Here is a 17,837-nt window from a genome sequence, read left to right as displayed (position 1 = left end):
ACACAATTCCAATCAGGAAAACCCTTTCAAAAATCACGTATTCCACAACTTTACGAGATCACACAGGCTTCAGTGCGGGAAAGAATCCAAAAAGCTACTGAAGTTTGCCTTACCACTGACTGCTGGACATCAAGAGTAACCACTTCTTACATGTTGGTTACATGTCACTTCATTGAAGATTTGAAGATACCCACGGCTTACTAAAGTCATGACAGGAAGACATCATAGTGGCCACATCCGTTCCCTCTGAGAGGGTCTTCTTGAAAACGGGACAAATAATTACTATGAGAAGAAACCGCATCAGCCCCTCGAAAGTGTGGCAACTTTGATACTTAAGTATATTTCAGCAATTAGACTTTTTGATACATAAGTACATTTAAAACCAAATACTTTCAGACTTTTAATCAAGTAGTATTTTAGTGGGTGACTTTCACTTTTACTTGAGTCATTTTCTATTAAGGTATCTTTACTTTTACTCAAGTATGACAATCGGGTACTTTTTCCACCAATGTATTGGAGGAGAAGGGTTAGGTATAGAGAACATCATGTTCAATAAACAAAAGCGTTGTTCCCATACCGGGAGTCGAACCCGGGCCGCCTGGGTGAAAACCAGGAATCCTAACCGCTAGACCATATGGGAAGTCTTGAGCACTGAAGGGACTATAGACTATTTGTTCCGTCTACACGAGACGGATGACATATTTATATTTAATTTCATCATTCAATCCATTCTTCTCATATTCTTTATAATAAACTGCAATTAAAACGACACTTTCAAACGACTTTGTTGTCAAAATAAAGCCAATAATAGCGATAACAGTAGCGAGTACAAACAGTTTTGACCCTCAAAGACATCCGTACATACGTCATAAGAAACGGACGCCGTGTTGTTGATGGTTGAGAATGTTCAACATTTTCGGCTTTTGTGCGTAGCTAGCTAGGTTATTTAACCTTAATTATTTTAACGTTATATTGGATCAGAAAACACAATGTGAGTATTTTGTTTAAGATTTACTAAAGCCATTTTCTTGCCTGTCGAAATTCTCCCCCCCTTCTAATTTCCTTAATTTTGTCACTAGAGTCAAATACTTTCTCTAGAACAAACTTCACATCAGGATAGCCAACCGAAATGAATGTATGTGTGTTATATTAAACAGAGGGAGTAAAATGCTACTAAGATCAGTGAAATGTAGGCTAAACTGACAACGGAGTGCCATTGGAACACAGCTTCATTAAATAGTACCCGAAAAACACCAGTCTCAACGTCAACAGTGAAGAGACGACTCCGGGATGCTGGCCTTCTAGGCAGAGTTGCAAAGAAAAAGCCATACCTCAGACTGGCCAATAAAAAGAAAAGATTAAGATGGGCAAAAGAACGCCTCCTCACTGTTGACGTTGAGACTGGTGTTTTGTGGGTACTATTTAATGAAGCTGCCAGTTGAGGACTTGTGAGGCATCTGTTTCTCAAACTAGATACTCTAATGTACTTGTCCTCTTGCTCAGTTGTGCACCGGGGCCTCCCACTCCTCTTTCTATTCTGGTTAGTGCCAGTTTGCGCTGTTCTGTGAAGGGAGTAGTACACAGCGTTGTACGAGATCTTCAGTTTCTTGGCAATTTCTTGCATGGAATAGCCTTCATTTCTCAGAAGAAGAATAGACTGATGAGTTTCAGAAGAAAGTTCTTTGTTTCTGGCCATTTGAGCCTGTAATCGAACCCACAAATGCTGATCCTCCAGATACTCAACTAGTCTAAAGAAGGCCAGTTTTATTGCTTCTTTAATCAGAACAACAGTTTTCAGCTGTGCTAACATAATTGCAAAAGGGTTTTCTAATGATCAATTAGCCTTTTAAAATGATAAACTTGGATTAGCTAACAAAGTTGCCATGGGAACACAGGTTGCTGATAATGGGCCTCTGTACGCCTATGTAGATATTCCATTAAAAATCAGCAGTTTCCAGCTACAATAGTCATTTACAACATTTACAATGTGACACTGTATTTCTGGTCAATTTGATGTGATTTTAATGGACAAAAATGTGCTTTTCTTTCAAAAACAAGTAAAAAAGTAAGACATATGTCTACACTGTATGTTATTTTAATGGACAAAAAAAAATGCTATATATATCTATATATATATAAAGCAAAACATTTTGTCCATTAAAATAACATACAGTGTAGACATATGTCTTACTTTTTAACTCTGCACTGTTGGGAATTGTCTCATAAATTAGCATTTCACTGTAAAGTCCACACCTGTTATATAATATGACCAATAACATTTGATTTCATAGTGTTGCATCTGTTCATAAGCTAGCGAGCTAGCTAGTTCAGTTTGTACAACCATGGTTGCATTTTATTCACTGTCCAAATTGCTATTCTGATCAGCTTTCAAACACATGTTTATGAAGTTGTTTATTTTGTTTGTATTACTCAGGTCGGAGTATTGGAAGTCCCAGCCAAAGAAATTCTGCCAGTACTGCAAGTGCTGGATAGCCGACAATAAACCTGTGAGTGTTGAGTAAATTGTCATGTAATTTGTACCGGTATGTAAAGTTGGTGTACTTAGCTGACCAGCTACCCATTCAGACATGATCATCATGCTAGTTATTCAGTCTCTTTGACTAGACCCTACTCATGTTGCTAACGTTGAATGAATGCTTACTTGTTCTTGGTGATCTGTGTCAAAGAGAGAGTATTCTGTTACGTTATGACTGCAAGGGGTTGTGGCTGAGGACAAGATTTGATCATGTATTCACCCCTGTGCTTGTTTGTTTCTCATGCAGAGTGTTGAATTTCATGAACGAGGGAAGAATCACAAAGAAAATGTTGCTGCCAAAATTGCTGAGGTGAGTTGTCATCATTGTGTTTTTCCTTCACTTGTGAAACATAGAAAGATGGGTGCCTGTCAGTGCCAGGGTTGTAGCTAACATACTGCATAAGAAATACAGATGCCATAAATGTTGTCAATCACCTGAGACTATACTGTTTTCTCTCTGGGCTCTATGTAGTCTGCTGATAACGTTATTACACAGAGGTATCAACAGGGGTCACTGTTGCAAGGGAAACTATTGATGCGTTGTAAACACAGCTTGGCATGCATAGCCCTCCTGGCAGGCCTAGTGGTGTATTTCAGCAGAGATAAGGTCCAGATATGCCACTCTCACCCCATGCTGTCATCTCATTGGTGACTTGACTGATACTCCGGCCCCTCTTCTGTACAGATGCAAAAGAAGAGCATTGACAAGGCGAAGAAGGAGGATCGTCAGTCTAAAGAGTTTGCAACGATGGAGGCGGCTGCACTGAAAGCTTATGAGGAGGATATGAAAAGGTTGGGGATAAAACCATCAGGTAACTTCTTAATTAAATGTTTTATTGATTTACTAACTTAATAACCTGCCAGTCTGTTTTTATTTGTACCGTCTAATGAGTGTGTAACTTATTACCATTGTTTCTTATAGTTTTGTATTCTAATATTTTATCTCTTATTGTTGTTGCATTGTCGAGAAGGAACCTGTCAAGTAAGCATTTTGTCGGATGATGTACACCATGCGTATACTGTACATGCGACTAATGAAACTTGAAGCTTTTAAAAAGTTGTTAGAACACACTCAGTGTAAGTTGTTTTGGATAAGAGGGTCTGCTCAAATGGCTAATATATCAATGTGATTTTGTGTGTTTGCTTAGGTTCCCCATCTCAAACCAAAGCCCAAACTCCAAGCCCAGTTCCATCTCAATCTCCATCTCCATCTCGAAAACAAGAAAAGAAGCGAAAGCCTGGAAAGGAGAGGATGCCCAGAAACGAATCAGAGAACTGGGTGGAGGGAAAGACAGGCGAAGGACTCACATACTACTACAACTCTATGACAGGAGGTAGGCAAGGTTCAAACAAGATGCTTGAAGTGCTTAAAGTAATTGAATTTGGCACTCTGAAATTCAATTACTTAAATACCTTGAAAATCTGAAGTTGGTACTTGAAAAGTACTTGAATTAAAATGAGAGGAGAACAGAAAACGATCAAATATGTTAATATGAAAAATATTAGAAAAAGATATTGCTCTTACGAATTCCTTTCCAGGTACACTACAGAGTTTTATTTCATGTGTTTCGCACTCTGGTTGCCAGGCGAGCTCTCTCATTCTACCCACACTGCCACTCAGCCAGGCAGGTACAGAACCGACTGATTAGGCACTGCCAGACATCACATCGATAGCTAAAATGCTGGGCAACATGGTGTAATCTGCCCTGGAGGGGAAAGGCACAACACTGCATCCTGCGCTGGTGCCAGTTCTACATTATGAGACTTTATCTCAAGCTTTTATTTTTCCTCATTCAAGGGGCGCCTGCGATATTCCACTTTATCAAGCGGCAGCCGTGCTCCTGCTGTTCTGGTTGTCGTTCACGTGCTGTTTTCCTCACACAGCCCTTCTCCCGACCGGCAACTCTAAAGCTGCCAGTCAGAAGCAAGACGTTTTGTCGTAGCTATTGAGTAGTAGATTCCCACTAAAACTACAATACTGTCATAAAGCTGGAGGTGTGTAGTAATGCGAATAAGAAATGTGTGTTCACAAGTAGGCATGTCCCAAACTCTGCTCATCACTACTCACATTACATCATCAGTACTGATTTACCTCATGTATGTAGTAGAAACGTATTATTGAGTAGAGCTTGTAAGGTAGTAATGAATAGTATGTTTCTTTTATGAGGTCTTGGTGAATATACTGCCATCTGGTGGCGAATAGAAACAATTGCATAATAGGAACTATTACAAATTGCTCGTCCTTGGAAATAAATATTAGTGCTTAAAAAAGTACTTGAAAGCCCTTGAATTTGGTTTGCAACTGTCTGTATGAACCATGGGTACGAACCATGGGTAGGCTGAAGATCACAACACCTCCGCAGATATCAGAGATGACGGGTTAAAAGTCAGACTGTGACTTTAATAAATCAGTTTTGAACATACACCTAGGACCATTCACCTTTCTCCTGAAGCATTGTGTTTTTATATCTTTTCAGATTTTCAGTGGGACAAACCATATGGGTTGCAGAGAAAGAGCACACCATCTCCACAGCCTGGTCAAACTGAGGTACACACAACTATTTAATTTATTTTTCTTAATACCTTTCTTTTCACCAGGAAGTCTCTTGTATGTTATTACCTATTTGATATGTTTAGAGTCAGTGTAATGTACCGAGGTAATGCATTCAAGTCCTGGTTTGAACACACTTCTTCCCCCTGTAGATCTCCTTAGGTAGTGCCTGGATAGAGGCAGTCAGTCCTGATGGATTTACCTACTACTACAACACAGAGACTGGAGGTCAGTCTATAAAGACAGGTGATGACAAGAATGATGTTTGACATAATTATGTTTGACATAGTTTTGATGCTTCCCCCACTCTGACAGAGTCCTGCTGGGAAAGACCTGGAGATCTCCCTGCCGGTGGTGAGTCTGGGTCTGAACCCAGTGGAGAGATAGTGGGCACCCCAGGGGTAGATGACCCATCTGCCCTGCAGCCAGAACCCCTCTCTGAGGAGGACAGCTCCAACAGTACCAACAGAGCTGGGGAAGGAGAGGATTCCAAACAGGTCACCAAGACTGAGTTCTCAATACAACCCCATTGGTAGTGAATGGGCACAAACAATAGTAGGCATTAGTTTAGGATTTGAGTCATGGTGACTGACGATTATTTCAATAATCATTTGCTCTCCTCACAAAAAGAATACACCGCCTTCAGACAAGGAGGGAGAGGATAAAGATGGTGAGGATGATGGGGGGAAGGGAGACGAAGTGGCCAAAGACACACCGACAGCTGTGCCTGAGGAGAAAGAGGAGAGGCCCGCTGTTAAGAAGCCCAGAAAGACCAACCCTTACGGAGCCTGGGAGCAGATACAGGAAGAAGAGCCTTAGTAAGAGACTGTTATACCGTCAATGTCTTCATTTGGATTTAACTGAGATTTTGTTACAGTTTGCCTTAATGAACAGGACCCTGGTGCTAGTCTGTCTCTATTTTAGCCAACTTGTTATTGTGTGCCTTTATTAAATGCTAAACTAATAACTCACCTATCTGCTCTATACCCCATGTTCTCTCCTCCAGTGAGAAAGTGGACCTGCAGCTCCCACAGGTGGAAGGTTCAGCTAGCGCCCCCGCGGAGCTGCCACCTGAGCCCAAACCCAAGTTTAGGGAGCGTATCATCACCTCTCTGGGCGACGAGGGTGGCCCCGCGTCGGGAGCCGGGGCCACGTTCAGGAAGAGGAAAGCGGAGAACGGGAAATCCTCCAGGAGCCTGAGGCAACGGGGGGATGATGACTAATACCCAGGCTAACTCAGATATGAACTCTTTTTTAAACAGACAAAGGCTTGACAAACTGGGGGATGTTGTTGGGAGACTGTTGTTATTGTGTAAGGGGACAATCCTAGCAACATCATATCAATACCTGGATCCGCAGGTCAGGTCCCTGTAGGCTACAGAGAACCCGAGTTAGCTACTCACCAAGATGCCATCATTTCAGAATTGTTCAGGTTGAATTTTACCCATCCAACCACCCAAGCTACAGTATATCAGCAGCTTTTGGGGTTGAACGATAGGACAAGCAGACGTCTGAAACAAGCTGGATCAGTGGCTTTATCTGTCCTAACTTGAAGTGTTACTCTTTACAATTTCCTTTTTCAATGCCTGATGCCCTCGTGCTTTTTTATTTGAGTTGAATAGCATACAGCCGTGACAGACACAGACAATCTCATTCCCAGAGATATTTTCTTATGAGTGATGTATTTTTAACTGGATAATTTGTGGATGGCTTGTGAAGGACCGCTGTGATGTCCTTACTGTGGTGGTGGTCATTTACCACATCGCCACCTGTACCTGCTCAGGCCTGGGTCTCCCAAAACCATCTTAGCACTAAGGTCATCTTTTGTCTATTTAGTTTCAATGGAATTAACATGATCCTAGTGCTACGCTGCTTTGGGGAAACCCAGCCCTGAACCGTAGCCCAACATGGTTGGAGTATGCGAGAAAGAAAACGCAAAGAAAGTTTTCTACAGTATGATTGATTAAAGATTGCTCGCAATAAAAAAAAAAAGTACAATGTTGAATATACATTCTGCTGGTGTGGACATTTTCTCTATGCTTCTTCCTTTAGTCCATCAGCCTTCAGTCCTCCATCAGCCTTTAGTAATCAATAGTCTTCCATGGATTTATTTTGCAGACTTCTGTCAGAGCAACTCAAACATTTCACAGGGGGTTGAGTAGCCTCGAAGGTAATTCAACCCTTCATTGGTGCCAATACACGCTCATTGCTATGGCTGTGTAGGAGAGATACTAATGCCATCGCTGGCCAGCTGCCAGACCGCCTGGGTGCTTGAGATTAGAGCGTGTGTGTTGGGCTGAAACATAGCTCTGACACACCCAATAGGAGCAGGGCTCATCGCCAACTATTTTCAGTAACATTTTAGGACTTTATTAAGACGCTAGGGTGTAATTGGGTATATGTCTGAGACTGGTTAAAGAGCTGGGTTGTCTGCAGCCAGGCTCTCTTTTCTCCACCCACACGCCATTCTTTTCACAAACTGAACCAGGATCAGTGTTTGCGCCACTGCTTCCATATCTGCTCTGACTCCACCAGTCTCGACTGTTCTCCTGTCAGTGCTGCAGCAGTGGGTCATGTTAGCTAGCTCCCAGAACTAAGGCGTCACACTGTCTTGAGTCAGTATCTGTGAATGCAGGTCACCACCAGCTCCAGCAGAGCCTCCTTGTCTCCGTGTTCCAACAGCTCTGAGATCAGATCATCCAGGGGCTCCCCGCCCCTCATGAACTCCTGCCAAGAGAATACAGAAGACACATTAACCAACTATTACCACTACATGTAAAAGCATGACAAACATTACACAACAAATCAACTTCCATTATAGACTGCTTGTTTGCATAGTTAGAAGTCCACCTTGATATCTCTGGTCACATAGCCAGTCCGGTGATCTGTCACGCGGTCCTGGCTGAAGTTGTAGGAGCGAATCCTCTCCGACTGGGAGCGAGTGCCCACCTGGAGAAGGAGTAACATGAATGGCTCTGAGGTGAGTTAGGGAGAGAGAAAGGGGGAGGGAGGAGGGGGACAATAAAGCTTTAGGATGGGACTGTGTCGGGGATCACCTGCTGTTTGCGTGCCGTAAGTCTCTGCTCCGTCTCTCTACCCATCATGCTCTGGTAGAGGCGGGCCTTCAGCACGCGCAGGGCCGTGTCACGGTTCTGCAGCTGAGAGCGGGACGTCTGACACTCTGACACCGTACCTAGGGTCAGAGAACGGGTCAGTCAGTAATTCCATTTCAATTCAGTCAATATCAGGAGATCAATTCAAAATCAAGAATTGAGAAGTGCCATTGATTATTATTTTTTTTGTTCTTAAAGTGGATTTTCAATACATATTCTGTTTCTCCAAACTGAACGCTCTTACCTGTTGGCAGGTGTACTATTCGGACAGCACTGTCTGTTGTGTTGACACTTTGACCTCCCGCCCCTCTCGATCTGAACGTATCAACCCGCAGGTCCTTAGGGTCAATGCTGATGTCCAGCTACAAAACAGAATGCCAATTTATTATCGTTCAGGCAGGCAGACAGACAGACAGGCAGGCAGGCAGGCAGGCAGGCAGGCAGGCAGACAGACGTACCTCGTTGGGTTGTGGCAGGACGATGACGGTCATGGTTCCTGTGTGAATGCGTTGCATCCTGGAGGACAGGCCCACCTCGGGGATCCTCTGGACCCGGTGTGTCCCTCCCTCATGCTTCAGACGCCGGTACACACTCTCCCCCGCTATCCTTACTGCCGCATGGTGCAGTCCACCTGAGTGAATCAAATCAGACAATAAACACACCAATCATTTCATACATAAACGCAGACACTTTCATCCAGTGACCCATAAAACACAGACAGTAGGACAGACAGAAGAGAAGCATTACCATATTCAGCAGGTGTGTAGTTGAATATCTCAAAGTCCCAGTTCTTGTAGCTGGCAAGGCCTTGGTACATGTCAAACATCTCTCTGGTGAACTGTTGACAGATGTCACCTGGATCAAAACATGTGTACCAGAGGGGACATACATTACCATTAGGACCAGGAGTGTAATGGAGAGCCGTTGTCCATGGCCTATGCTGTTCATTGAGTAATTACAGTAATTACAGTTCACTGACTCACCTCCTGTTGTCCGCCCTGTTACCACCTCCAGAAGGACATTACTGGTGTCGTTTGGGTCACTGGGTACTAGTGTCTGGATCAACTGGGGGAATATGAATTCAGATTTTCTCATCAAGTTCCAGACTGACCAAGGCAGACATTTAAAATGTTCTGTGTCTAATGTCTGTTCGTACATCTTTTCTCAATGACTCGATTCTTTGGGTGATCTGTGCTTGTTCCTCTTTCAATAGCTGGACCATTTGTCGGTCTTCCTCTTTGGAACCGACTGTCCCTGTAAAATGAGAATATGGATGACAATGTATAACGTTTTCAGATACATGACACATTTCAGTTAGCACATTGTTTTTGAAGCATTGGCGACCTCTTCTGGTCATTAAGGCACGCAGGCGTTAGAGACACTTATGAAAGGAAGACACAGAAAGACCACTAGCTAGTTAGCAATTAACAAAATACACAAAACAGAACACAGCTTACTTACTCTGAAGCAGAGTTTCAACCTCCTCTAGGTCTTTCACGGCATGTTCAGCGCTCTGAAACGCAGTGGCCACTGGTGAAAGTCCCACCTGTCTCTTGTTCAACTCTTTCCTGGCGGGGTCGTTGAGAAACCCATGTTGTAATGTTTTGGTGACATCTCTGTACTCTTCCACAAGCTGCCGAAGATATCTTTGTACAGACTCATTCCGGTATAAATCTCCCAAATGATTGTTACAATAACGTCTTGATGATACGAGTGATCGATTTGCTAGCTCCTTCCATATTCTCTTGCGCATGTGGAGGGGCGAGACGAGGCCACACAGTCGAATACATTTCTGCGTAAGCATTTGGCTACAGTGTATACGAAATAAGTGTAAACTACTTACATGAGTTTATCATCTCAGATTTAGTAACATTGTAAACAATATAATCACGCTTCCAGCAAGGTCAAGGAGTGGTGTTGAATGCTGGGATATGTAGTCCTAAATCATGTTTTTCGCACAGTATTTTACAACAGCACCCCTGGTGGTGTTAAAAAGCTATTTAAATGAATCTGTAATCTGATTGGTCCCCAAAGAGGGGGGTACTAAACTGAGAAAACCGCCTCCTAAAACTTCTATTGGTAATGACAATACGCTGAAATACAAACATATCTCGGGGAAAGCATAGCTTAACATTGGGTCTGTTTGAAACACAGTGGATATTTGACGTTCAGTATTAAACGGATCTTTAGGAAATGGAAAGCAGTCTGCCAAGATTTCAGCAGCTCAGGAGAACAGAACCAATTTCAAACAGAACTCTTATTGGTACCGTCGTTTTCATGGGATTACTTCAAGTGGTATCAAGTGTTGCTGTTGTACTTCACTTGACAGGTCATCTTCAACAGGTAATCATAATACAAATACTAATGCATAGGTCTCTTACATTGGATTATACTGTAAAAATGATCCTAAAATCTATGTCATTCTATAGCACAAAGTTGTATTTTGTATGAAAAAGGTTATTGTTATAACAGTTTGCAGGTGCTGCAAGAAAACATTGGACAAAAAAAGTATTATATACAATGATTGCCACAAATACACATTGCACTAAATGTAATCCATTTCAAGTGGTTGCTCTCTCACCACAACATCTATAACACATTAAACTTCAAACAGAGGCAAAGTGTTTCATATTGTATGGACGGTTTTACTGGCTATTGCTTCTTATGGCTTACAAAGTAGCTTTATGTATTACAAGAGAGCAACAAATCAAATAAAAGTTTATTGGTTTACACAGATTTGCAGATGTTATCGCAGGGGCAGCGAAATGCTTGTGTTTCTAGCTCCAACAGTGCAGTAATACCTAACAATACAAAACAATATACACATTATCCAAAAAGTAAAAAGAAAGAAATGAAGAAATATCAGAATGAACGATGTCAGAGTCCGGAATATAAATATGTATATTGGTGTGTAGGGACAGTTGGGACACTATATTAATAGAGAAGGTGTGTACAGCAGTAGTTATATAGGATGGCTATGACTAGAATACAGTATATACTGTACATATAAAGTGACCTAGTGGCCTCATGGGTGGAATGTTATTCATATTTTTCATAATGAATAAACATTATTTCAAAAACTTGCAGAAAATCCGATGTTTCTATGTCAAACGTTTTTGTTATATTTCAGTCTTCTGTCATGTGTATATAAAGGGTAATATTGAAATGCAGGAGTCTTCTTTTTAAGCCCACAACCGTGTGTGAAGGTGTATACTTGTTTCAAAGTAGATTTGTTTAAGAAATACACTGTGTGACCCTGATTAGCCTACTGCAGTAAAAAACAGTTTAAGTGACAAGTGGTCAATAACTCTATAAATGCATCTAACAGCACTGTATCGATGCCCAATGAGGGATTTGGGCTACTGTGACCTCTAACCTCTCTTGCCGCTGTCTCTGTTGTCAACTTCAGGTCACCCAGACCGGACCAACCCTAGTTGAGACTTCGGACGACCTCCAGAGAGGGGAGTCACAGAGGTGCCCAACCAAACCCAGGGAGGTCACACCATCAGCCCACCTGCCCATTCAGCCTCCCAGTGGGCACATCCAGAGAGACATCCAGAACACCATGATCCACTGGGACCACGCCCATGGACACCTGTCCAAGATCGGGTACCATGACGGCAGGATCCTGGTCCGCGAGGGAGGCCTGTACTACATCTACTCCAAAACCTGCTTCAGGTACTACGACCAGGTAGAGGAGTCACTGTTGGAGTCTGGGTCTCATGCTCCAGGGAGAAGAGAGGCTTCAGCAGAGCCTAGCATTCACAGAGAAGATGGAGCTGGGGCCGGGGCTGGTGCCCTTCTTATACAATACGTGTTCCACGAGCGTCACAGTCACAGTGCCCCCCACAGGCCAGCTGTGCTGATGAAAAGCGGCAGCACCAAGCACTGGCAGAGGAGCCACTACCACATGTGTTGTCAGCAGCAGGGAGGGGCTTTCCCCCTGGGGCCCGGGGACAGTATCTACGTCAGCGTGTCCAACTCCTGGCTGCTGGACCCGGAAGCTGAGGGAAGCTACTTCGGGGCCTTCAGAATCAGCAGATGATGAATGAGGAAGGAGACCCAGGGCACTTAATTGATGAATTAGTAACTGATATCACTTTAATCCCATTCCCAGCTCAGGGCTGTAGATGAGGTGCAATTCATATCTTTTAGATAGCTGGACTGTCTGCATATGGAATAGATTTTTGTATTTTTATACTGCGAAAACAAACTGAATTTGGCTCACTTTTAATTTAGTTTTATGAAGTTTTCAATATTTATGTATTTTCTGATGTATCTCGTATTCAATTCTGTGTTCAGTTTTTTGTGTGTTTATAGAACATTCCAATAAAGCCATATACAATTGTAAAAATACAGGAGAGAGATTATAAATGCTCTGTTATTATCACCAATATTGACATGCTTCAACCCATTTTATAGGAAAACAGGGATGCCATTAGACCATTACATTTCACCCTGAGAGACTGTTTTACCTCAGCAGATCTCTGAAAAATTGACACTGTCTCAGGTGTACGAGTGCAGGGCGTCTCGATTTTATGTGCTTTCTGTGGTTAGAAGGGAATAACCCCAGTTAGTGTTGCATGCTGGGAGTGCTGTGTCATGCATATTTAGAGGCCCCCTACTCTCCTTACTCATTCCCTGATTTCACTGACCCCTATAGTCCTGCCCCTCCCCCACCTCGCCTCATGTCTCTGATTTAAAATGAAATGAGATACTCTTTTGTTGACGTGTAATGTCATTACTATGCTCAGTTTGCCTTCTTCACATGAAAATCCATTTGCGAAGTGAGGATTCGATCTGTCCATGCTTGGATTAGAATAATTCAACACACACACCATATTTCCCTTGCAAGCTTTCTTCACTCGTATGTCATTTCCATGTCAAAGCGTGCATTAACGCCACCTAACTACACCATCTCAGCTCGACAGTTGCACTGTTAAGAGAGTATTAATGTCGTCCACTGAAACAAAGACTGTTTCATTTGTTTTCAGTCTGGCATATAGCTGGCACCACTCTGTAACCTTTCAGAAAATGGGCAACAATAGCACACAAATCAGCTCAGCTTTCAATAAAGGTTTAATTTGTAGAACTGCTGATGCAACCACTCAAATTACTATACTTCAAATCAGTGGAGGCTGCTGAGGGGAGGACAGCTCATAATAATGTATGAAACGGAGCAAATGGAATGGCATCAAACACATGGAAACCTCAGTATCAGTATTCACCTCAAAACACAGGTGGCCCAAATAACAGCAGATGAGATGAATAACAGGGTATTAATGTAGTTGACCACCCACAGCCAACAACCCCTGCTCTAGGGCCATTAATGGTATTTAAAAGATCAACATTGTATGAAATTAAAAATAAACATAGCTATGTTCTACTGTATCTCCATCCATCCCCTCTTTGTTGTCTCTCTTCCTATTTTGAGGAAGGATGGAGTGGACAAAATAATAGCAACAGATACACATGTTTTAGTGCTGATGAAACACAGGGAATGAGAGACAATGTCAGGGAACCAGACAGGAAATAGTTGTGGTTATATTGAGTCACAGATGGAGGGAGGGATTGGAAGGAGGGAGAGACTGGAGGAAGGGAGGGACAGTAGGAGGGAGGGAAGGAGGCATGGAGGGGGAGCACCCTGTTGAGTCATACATACTGTTTATCCTGTTGTGTCTATGGGACTGAGACTGGGATTGACTGAGGAGGGCTCTATTTAATCAAACACACATGAGAAATTCAAACGCATAAAAAGTTCATAGGATGTAATGGCGCAATAGCCTATAAGATCATGATGTTCACTGCAGCACATCCGTTTTGTTTTCATAACTGGTTATGGGGCACCGGCACACACCTGTACCTATTGCGTACACCGTAAACGTGCCTCAATAAAGCCACAAGACTCAGAAACCACAGCAGCTAATTACTCAGAACTTTAGCATCTGGAGGCAAACATGTTAACAATAATAGCCCAGTGTTTTCCCTATACCTAAGCATTCAACCACAAATGGGGAACTCCAACTGTCATCACGTTCAAACAATTAGCTATTTTTTGTGCGCAAACAAACCCAAACAACAAATAAAATATTTACATCCACCAGCACAAATAACTGTCAGGTCCTGTGCTAGTAAATCAAATCTATTGGCTATTGTTTACCAAATGGTGGGTCCCTCACCAGCCTTCAGCCCAGCTAGCGCCTTCACAGCCAAATCCTACTGGGTCATGGCTTTATAGGCTGCATGGGCCTGGGAAAGAAACCTTGTTTTGTTCATCTGGATGGTCGCAATACATTTCCAGTAGGCTGCACAAAAACTGAAAGGACTTGATCCCATCACACACACGCGCGTAAGCGTAATGGGGATGTATTAGTACTAGCTTCCTTATATCCTTCCTATATTCTGGTTATAGTAAGGAAACGAAATGAGTGACTGAGTACATACCCTGGAGGGCTGCTGTGTGCAATCAAATGGCCTACAGACACATTTTCTCCATAACTGCCGTCTTTTCATATCATAAATTAGATTTATAAAGGTATAGAGAGAGAGAGAGAGAGAGAGAATGGTCCCTACTTTATTCGCTAACCCTAAAACACCACTTGTGGACCTAACCAGTAGGCTATGGCCTCACACTGGGAACAAAGAAACATGTAAATACACATAACTCACATTTATACTGTCTCGTACCACCAGAAACCATAGGGACAAGTCCCTGTCATTTATCACATAAAAATTATGTATAGAACCAAATCCGGACATCTGGAAATCCATTGTAAAATAAATTAAGACGAAAACGAGGGTTACATTTCCTTTAGTTTACTTCACTGACCAATGGATTTGAATAACGATCACTATTTATTTCCCCTACATTTTTAGTGGGAAGGGCACAAATGAACGTTTCTCCAATATCTGGAAAATGAAGATGAGCCACTCAATTCAATGGAACTCTTTGGGTGTGTCCGAACTTGTGGTTTCTTTAATGGTTTAATTCTTAACATAAGTATATTGTTTTACTCGGCAAAGGCGAAGTCAGTCAATCTGGGACGTATTGGGGGAATCCCACCGGAACCCCCCCAGGAACTTCAGCCAGGCCAAGAGAGCGCACGTGCTGAGCTGAGCGCGAAAATCAACTCTGTTTCGCGCACAACAACAAACGTGTCAACATGGCCAACTCTGCTGGGATGACGGTGGAAAATGGCAAGAAAACATATAGCAAATTCCTTATAAAATGTTGGACTGCTTGTATTATCTTGGGATGCTTTGCTAAAACAACAGCAAAGTATGCCTGAAGTTGTTGGGGGTGGAGATACTAAAGAGTTAATGTTAGGACTACAACAAGCTAATTTAGGAAGCTAACGTTAGCTAGCTTAGCTAATAACAATCCACCTTCTTTCTTCAGATGTGACAGCGTCCCTTCCATGTATTGCTGTAGAGACACACGGAGGGCCTGACTTCTCTCTAACACAAGCTTTAGAAGACGTCTCTCAACAAGGATATGCCCAGATTGTGGCGCTCCAGGAGAAACAACAAGTGCTCAGCTCTCTCCAGGTGAAACTCTCCTTACCTGCTAACACAATGACCAGTAACATTTTAAAACTCCAGGAACACTGTAATTATTGCTGCTTAAATTATTGATTCCATGCAACATTAATATTAGAACATTTGTTTTAACACTCAGTGTAAAACAATGTTGTTTTCATTTGCTACCAGGCCATACTATCAGACATTGAGAAGAAAGGCAAAGACGCTGAAGTGGAGTTAAAATCCAATGTGAGGCAGATTCTCATCCTGGAGGGTGAGATGGAACACCTGCAGCGACACATGCAAGACCTGGGCCTGAGTTCCATCACCGTCTACAACGAAAACACAGAGCTCCGACTGCTGATCGAGGAAGAGGAGGACAACTCCAGCTGTGTGCTGGCCGGTTACAACACCTACCGGAACAAGATGGAGGGCCACCGGACAGCTGTCTTGCAAGCGGAGAGCCAGACGAGGGCTCACAGGGAGCTAGTGGAGAAAAGGGCTCTGGTCAGAGTGCTCACAGAGAGGAGAGAGGAGCTGAGGGCCGACCTGGAGAACCCAGAGGGGAACGCTGTGAAGCAGGCACAGGTAAGAGCAGATGAGGAACCAGTGTAGATGTTGACAGATTACAGTCATATGGGATATGTTAAAAAAAACTTTAATTTGGTCCTGTGATCCCTGTTTTCTCCTATTCATCTGTTCGCAAATTGTTATCGTGAATCAATAATAAAACTGCAATCTCTTGACAGAAAGAGATGGATGAAATGAGGGGGCAGATCTCAGCCCGGAGGAAGATGGTGACTGAGAGAAGAGAGCTCATCTTGAAGGAGTTTGAGAGTCACACACTGATCAAGAAGCATATCGAGGTACGGTAGTGAATCCCTATTGTCTGATGCTCACTCACCCTCATTTTCCTCTCATCCAACAGAAAATAAGTCACTCCAGAGAGTTTCTGTTAGATAAAGACCCACCATGTACAGTATTCATAATAAGAATAACTATTTATCTGGTACCTTTCAAACATGCAGCTCAAAGTGTTGTACATACAAAAAGGAAAGAAATGCAGAACAATGTCAACAAAAATCAAAAACTACAATATCTGTTTCAAACCCAAGTGTGTTGTTCTCAGATCCAGAACAGACGGTACAATGCCATCGTGAAGCGTCTCCACTGCCAACTGATGAAGGCCCAGTCCGGCCACAGGCAGTTGTCTAATGATATCTACCACATGGAGAGAGAGATCCAGGACCTCAAGAAGCGCCTCGAGGTGCCATAAGTTAGCGTTCTGGTTCATAAAACTGTACGTTTTGTAGTATGACCTAAGGCTAGGAGTTTTCCCTAACCAAGACATACTTCAGGCCCTAGTGTAGGTCTGTGCGTAACTGTTTTGTTGCTGTTCATTTTCTTTTTTACATTTTTCTCTCTCATAGTTTTTTCAGTGAAAGTAATGAATTGGAAAGCCATTAAACAAAAACATGTTTTTACCAAAAACTCCCTTTCCCTCCACATTACAAATTTACCTGAATTTAGAGGTAAAACGGTGACACTCACTGAACAGCAGAGGGCAATGGTGTCAACCAACTAAGAAATAGCAGCTCTTCCTGCGTTACTGTATAGAAGACAATAATCACGTCAGTCACTTTGTAGACAAAACAATATTTATTGGTGTGTTTCTCTCCTGTCTCATCATCTTGACAAAAACAACAGATCAGAACAGGAGACAAACTGATGAGATGGAGACGTGAAGGAAACCTTTTATACATTAAACCATGGCATGGATCGCCTTAGCGTAAATGCTGTACATGATAGAACCAACTACCAGCGGATTACACACACTAAGACACGCAACATCAGAGGAACAGAATACTGAGTCATCATCAACGGTTTTAGGGTTAGAGAATAAAGTAGGGACCAAACTTTCCTTTCTCTCTCTCTCTCTCTCTCTCTCTCTCTCATATATTAATAATTGATGGTGCTTTTAAACGGAACAAAAATAAGATGAAACAGGGTAGAAACGTGTTCTTGTTTGTTTGTGTATGTGTGTGAATACAGTGCTTTCTCATTATGTTCCCTTCCCGACATTAAAGAAGTCTCGGTCCCCAGAGACTCTTTTTCT

The 17,837-nt window shown here is 42.6% G+C and overlaps 4 protein-coding genes and 1 non-coding gene across 5 annotated transcripts; 3 read left to right on the top strand and 2 right to left on the bottom strand.

Annotated features, from left to right (window-relative positions):
* Positions 1-568: 568 nt before the first annotated feature.
* On the bottom strand, positions 569-640 carry trnae-uuc (transfer RNA glutamic acid (anticodon UUC)). Its single transcript has one exon. It is a non-coding gene; the product is annotated as a tRNA-Glu (tRNA).
* A 227-nt stretch (positions 641-867) lies between these two features.
* On the top strand, positions 868-7,096 carry LOC106575454 (WW domain-binding protein 4). The gene is made up of 10 exons (XM_014151955.2): positions 868-991; positions 2,435-2,507; positions 2,784-2,846; positions 3,222-3,348; positions 3,685-3,870; positions 5,014-5,084; positions 5,240-5,315; positions 5,403-5,584; positions 5,718-5,905; positions 6,094-7,096. Coding segments are annotated over exons 1-10 (1,185 nt in total). The 5' UTR covers positions 868-989; the 3' UTR covers positions 6,311-7,096.
* On the bottom strand, positions 6,678-10,143 carry LOC106575453 (peptide chain release factor 1, mitochondrial). Its single transcript, XM_014151954.2, has 9 exons — positions 9,662-10,143; positions 9,357-9,454; positions 9,184-9,265; positions 8,948-9,055; positions 8,659-8,831; positions 8,445-8,562; positions 8,144-8,280; positions 7,938-8,036; positions 6,678-7,814 (listed from the first exon to the last, which is right to left on the bottom strand). The coding sequence occupies exons 1-9, from the start codon at positions 10,002-10,004 to the stop codon at positions 7,704-7,706; spliced, it is 1,269 nt and encodes a 422-aa protein (XP_014007429.1). The 5' UTR covers positions 10,005-10,143; the 3' UTR covers positions 6,678-7,703.
* A 98-nt stretch (positions 10,144-10,241) lies between these two features.
* Positions 10,242-13,546, top strand: LOC106575455 (tumor necrosis factor ligand superfamily member 11). The gene is made up of 2 exons (XM_014151956.2): positions 10,242-10,543; positions 11,610-13,546. The coding sequence occupies exons 1-2, from the start codon at positions 10,394-10,396 to the stop codon at positions 12,243-12,245; spliced, it is 786 nt and encodes a 261-aa protein (XP_014007431.1). The 5' UTR covers positions 10,242-10,393; the 3' UTR covers positions 12,246-13,546.
* Positions 13,547-14,716: 1,170 nt separating this feature from the next.
* Positions 14,717-17,827, top strand: LOC106575451 (coiled-coil domain-containing protein 122). Its single transcript, XM_014151951.2, has 5 exons — positions 14,717-15,397; positions 15,600-15,748; positions 15,911-16,309; positions 16,471-16,587; positions 16,851-17,827. The coding sequence occupies exons 1-5, from the start codon at positions 15,364-15,366 to the stop codon at positions 16,995-16,997; spliced, it is 846 nt and encodes a 281-aa protein (XP_014007426.1). The 5' UTR covers positions 14,717-15,363; the 3' UTR covers positions 16,998-17,827.
* The last annotated feature ends 10 nt before the right edge of the window (positions 17,828-17,837 follow it).

Source organism: Salmo salar, chromosome ssa17 (genome assembly GCF_905237065.1).
Source record: "Salmo salar chromosome ssa17, Ssal_v3.1, whole genome shotgun sequence".
Taxonomy (NCBI): domain Eukaryota; kingdom Metazoa; phylum Chordata; class Actinopteri; order Salmoniformes; family Salmonidae; genus Salmo; species Salmo salar.
Note: the sequence above shows the minus strand (reverse complement) of the source record. Positions and strands in the feature narration are given on the sequence as shown.

What these genes read in the sequence shown, in the direction of transcription:
- LOC106575454 (XM_014151955.2), top strand. An exon ending in CTACAACTCTATGACAGGAG is followed by an intron (nt 3,871 to 5,013) that starts GTAGGCAAGGTT and finishes ATATCTTTTCAG; the next exon opens with ATTTTCAGTGGGACAAACCA. An exon ending in ATACAGGAAGAAGAGCCTTA is followed by an intron (nt 5,906 to 6,093) that starts GTAAGAGACTGT and finishes TCTCTCCTCCAG; the next exon opens with TGAGAAAGTGGACCTGCAGC.
- LOC106575451 (XM_014151951.2), top strand. Translation starts at nt 15,364, where the DNA reads ATGGCCAACTCTGCTGGGATGACGGTGGAAAATG. An exon ending in ACGCTGTGAAGCAGGCACAG is followed by an intron (nt 16,310 to 16,470) that starts GTAAGAGCAGAT and finishes ATCTCTTGACAG; the next exon opens with AAAGAGATGGATGAAATGAG. An exon ending in TGATCAAGAAGCATATCGAG is followed by an intron (nt 16,588 to 16,850) that starts GTACGGTAGTGA and finishes TGTTGTTCTCAG; the next exon opens with ATCCAGAACAGACGGTACAA.
- LOC106575455 (XM_014151956.2), top strand. Translation starts at nt 10,394, where the DNA reads ATGGAAAGCAGTCTGCCAAGATTTCAGCAGCTCAGGAGAACAGAACCA. An exon ending in TGACAGGTCATCTTCAACAG is followed by an intron (nt 10,544 to 11,609) that starts GTAATCATAATA and finishes TGTCAACTTCAG; the next exon opens with GTCACCCAGACCGGACCAAC.
- LOC106575453 (XM_014151954.2), bottom strand. Translation starts at nt 10,004, where the DNA reads ATGCTTACGCAGAAATGTATTCGACTGTGTGGCCTCGTCTCGCCCCTC. An exon ending in TCGAGTCATTGAGAAAAGAT is followed by an intron (nt 9,266 to 9,356) that starts GTACGAACAGAC and finishes ATATTCCCCCAG; the next exon opens with TTGATCCAGACACTAGTACC. An exon ending in CTACACACCTGCTGAATATG is followed by an intron (nt 8,832 to 8,947) that starts GTAATGCTTCTC and finishes TGATTCACTCAG; the next exon opens with GTGGACTGCACCATGCGGCA.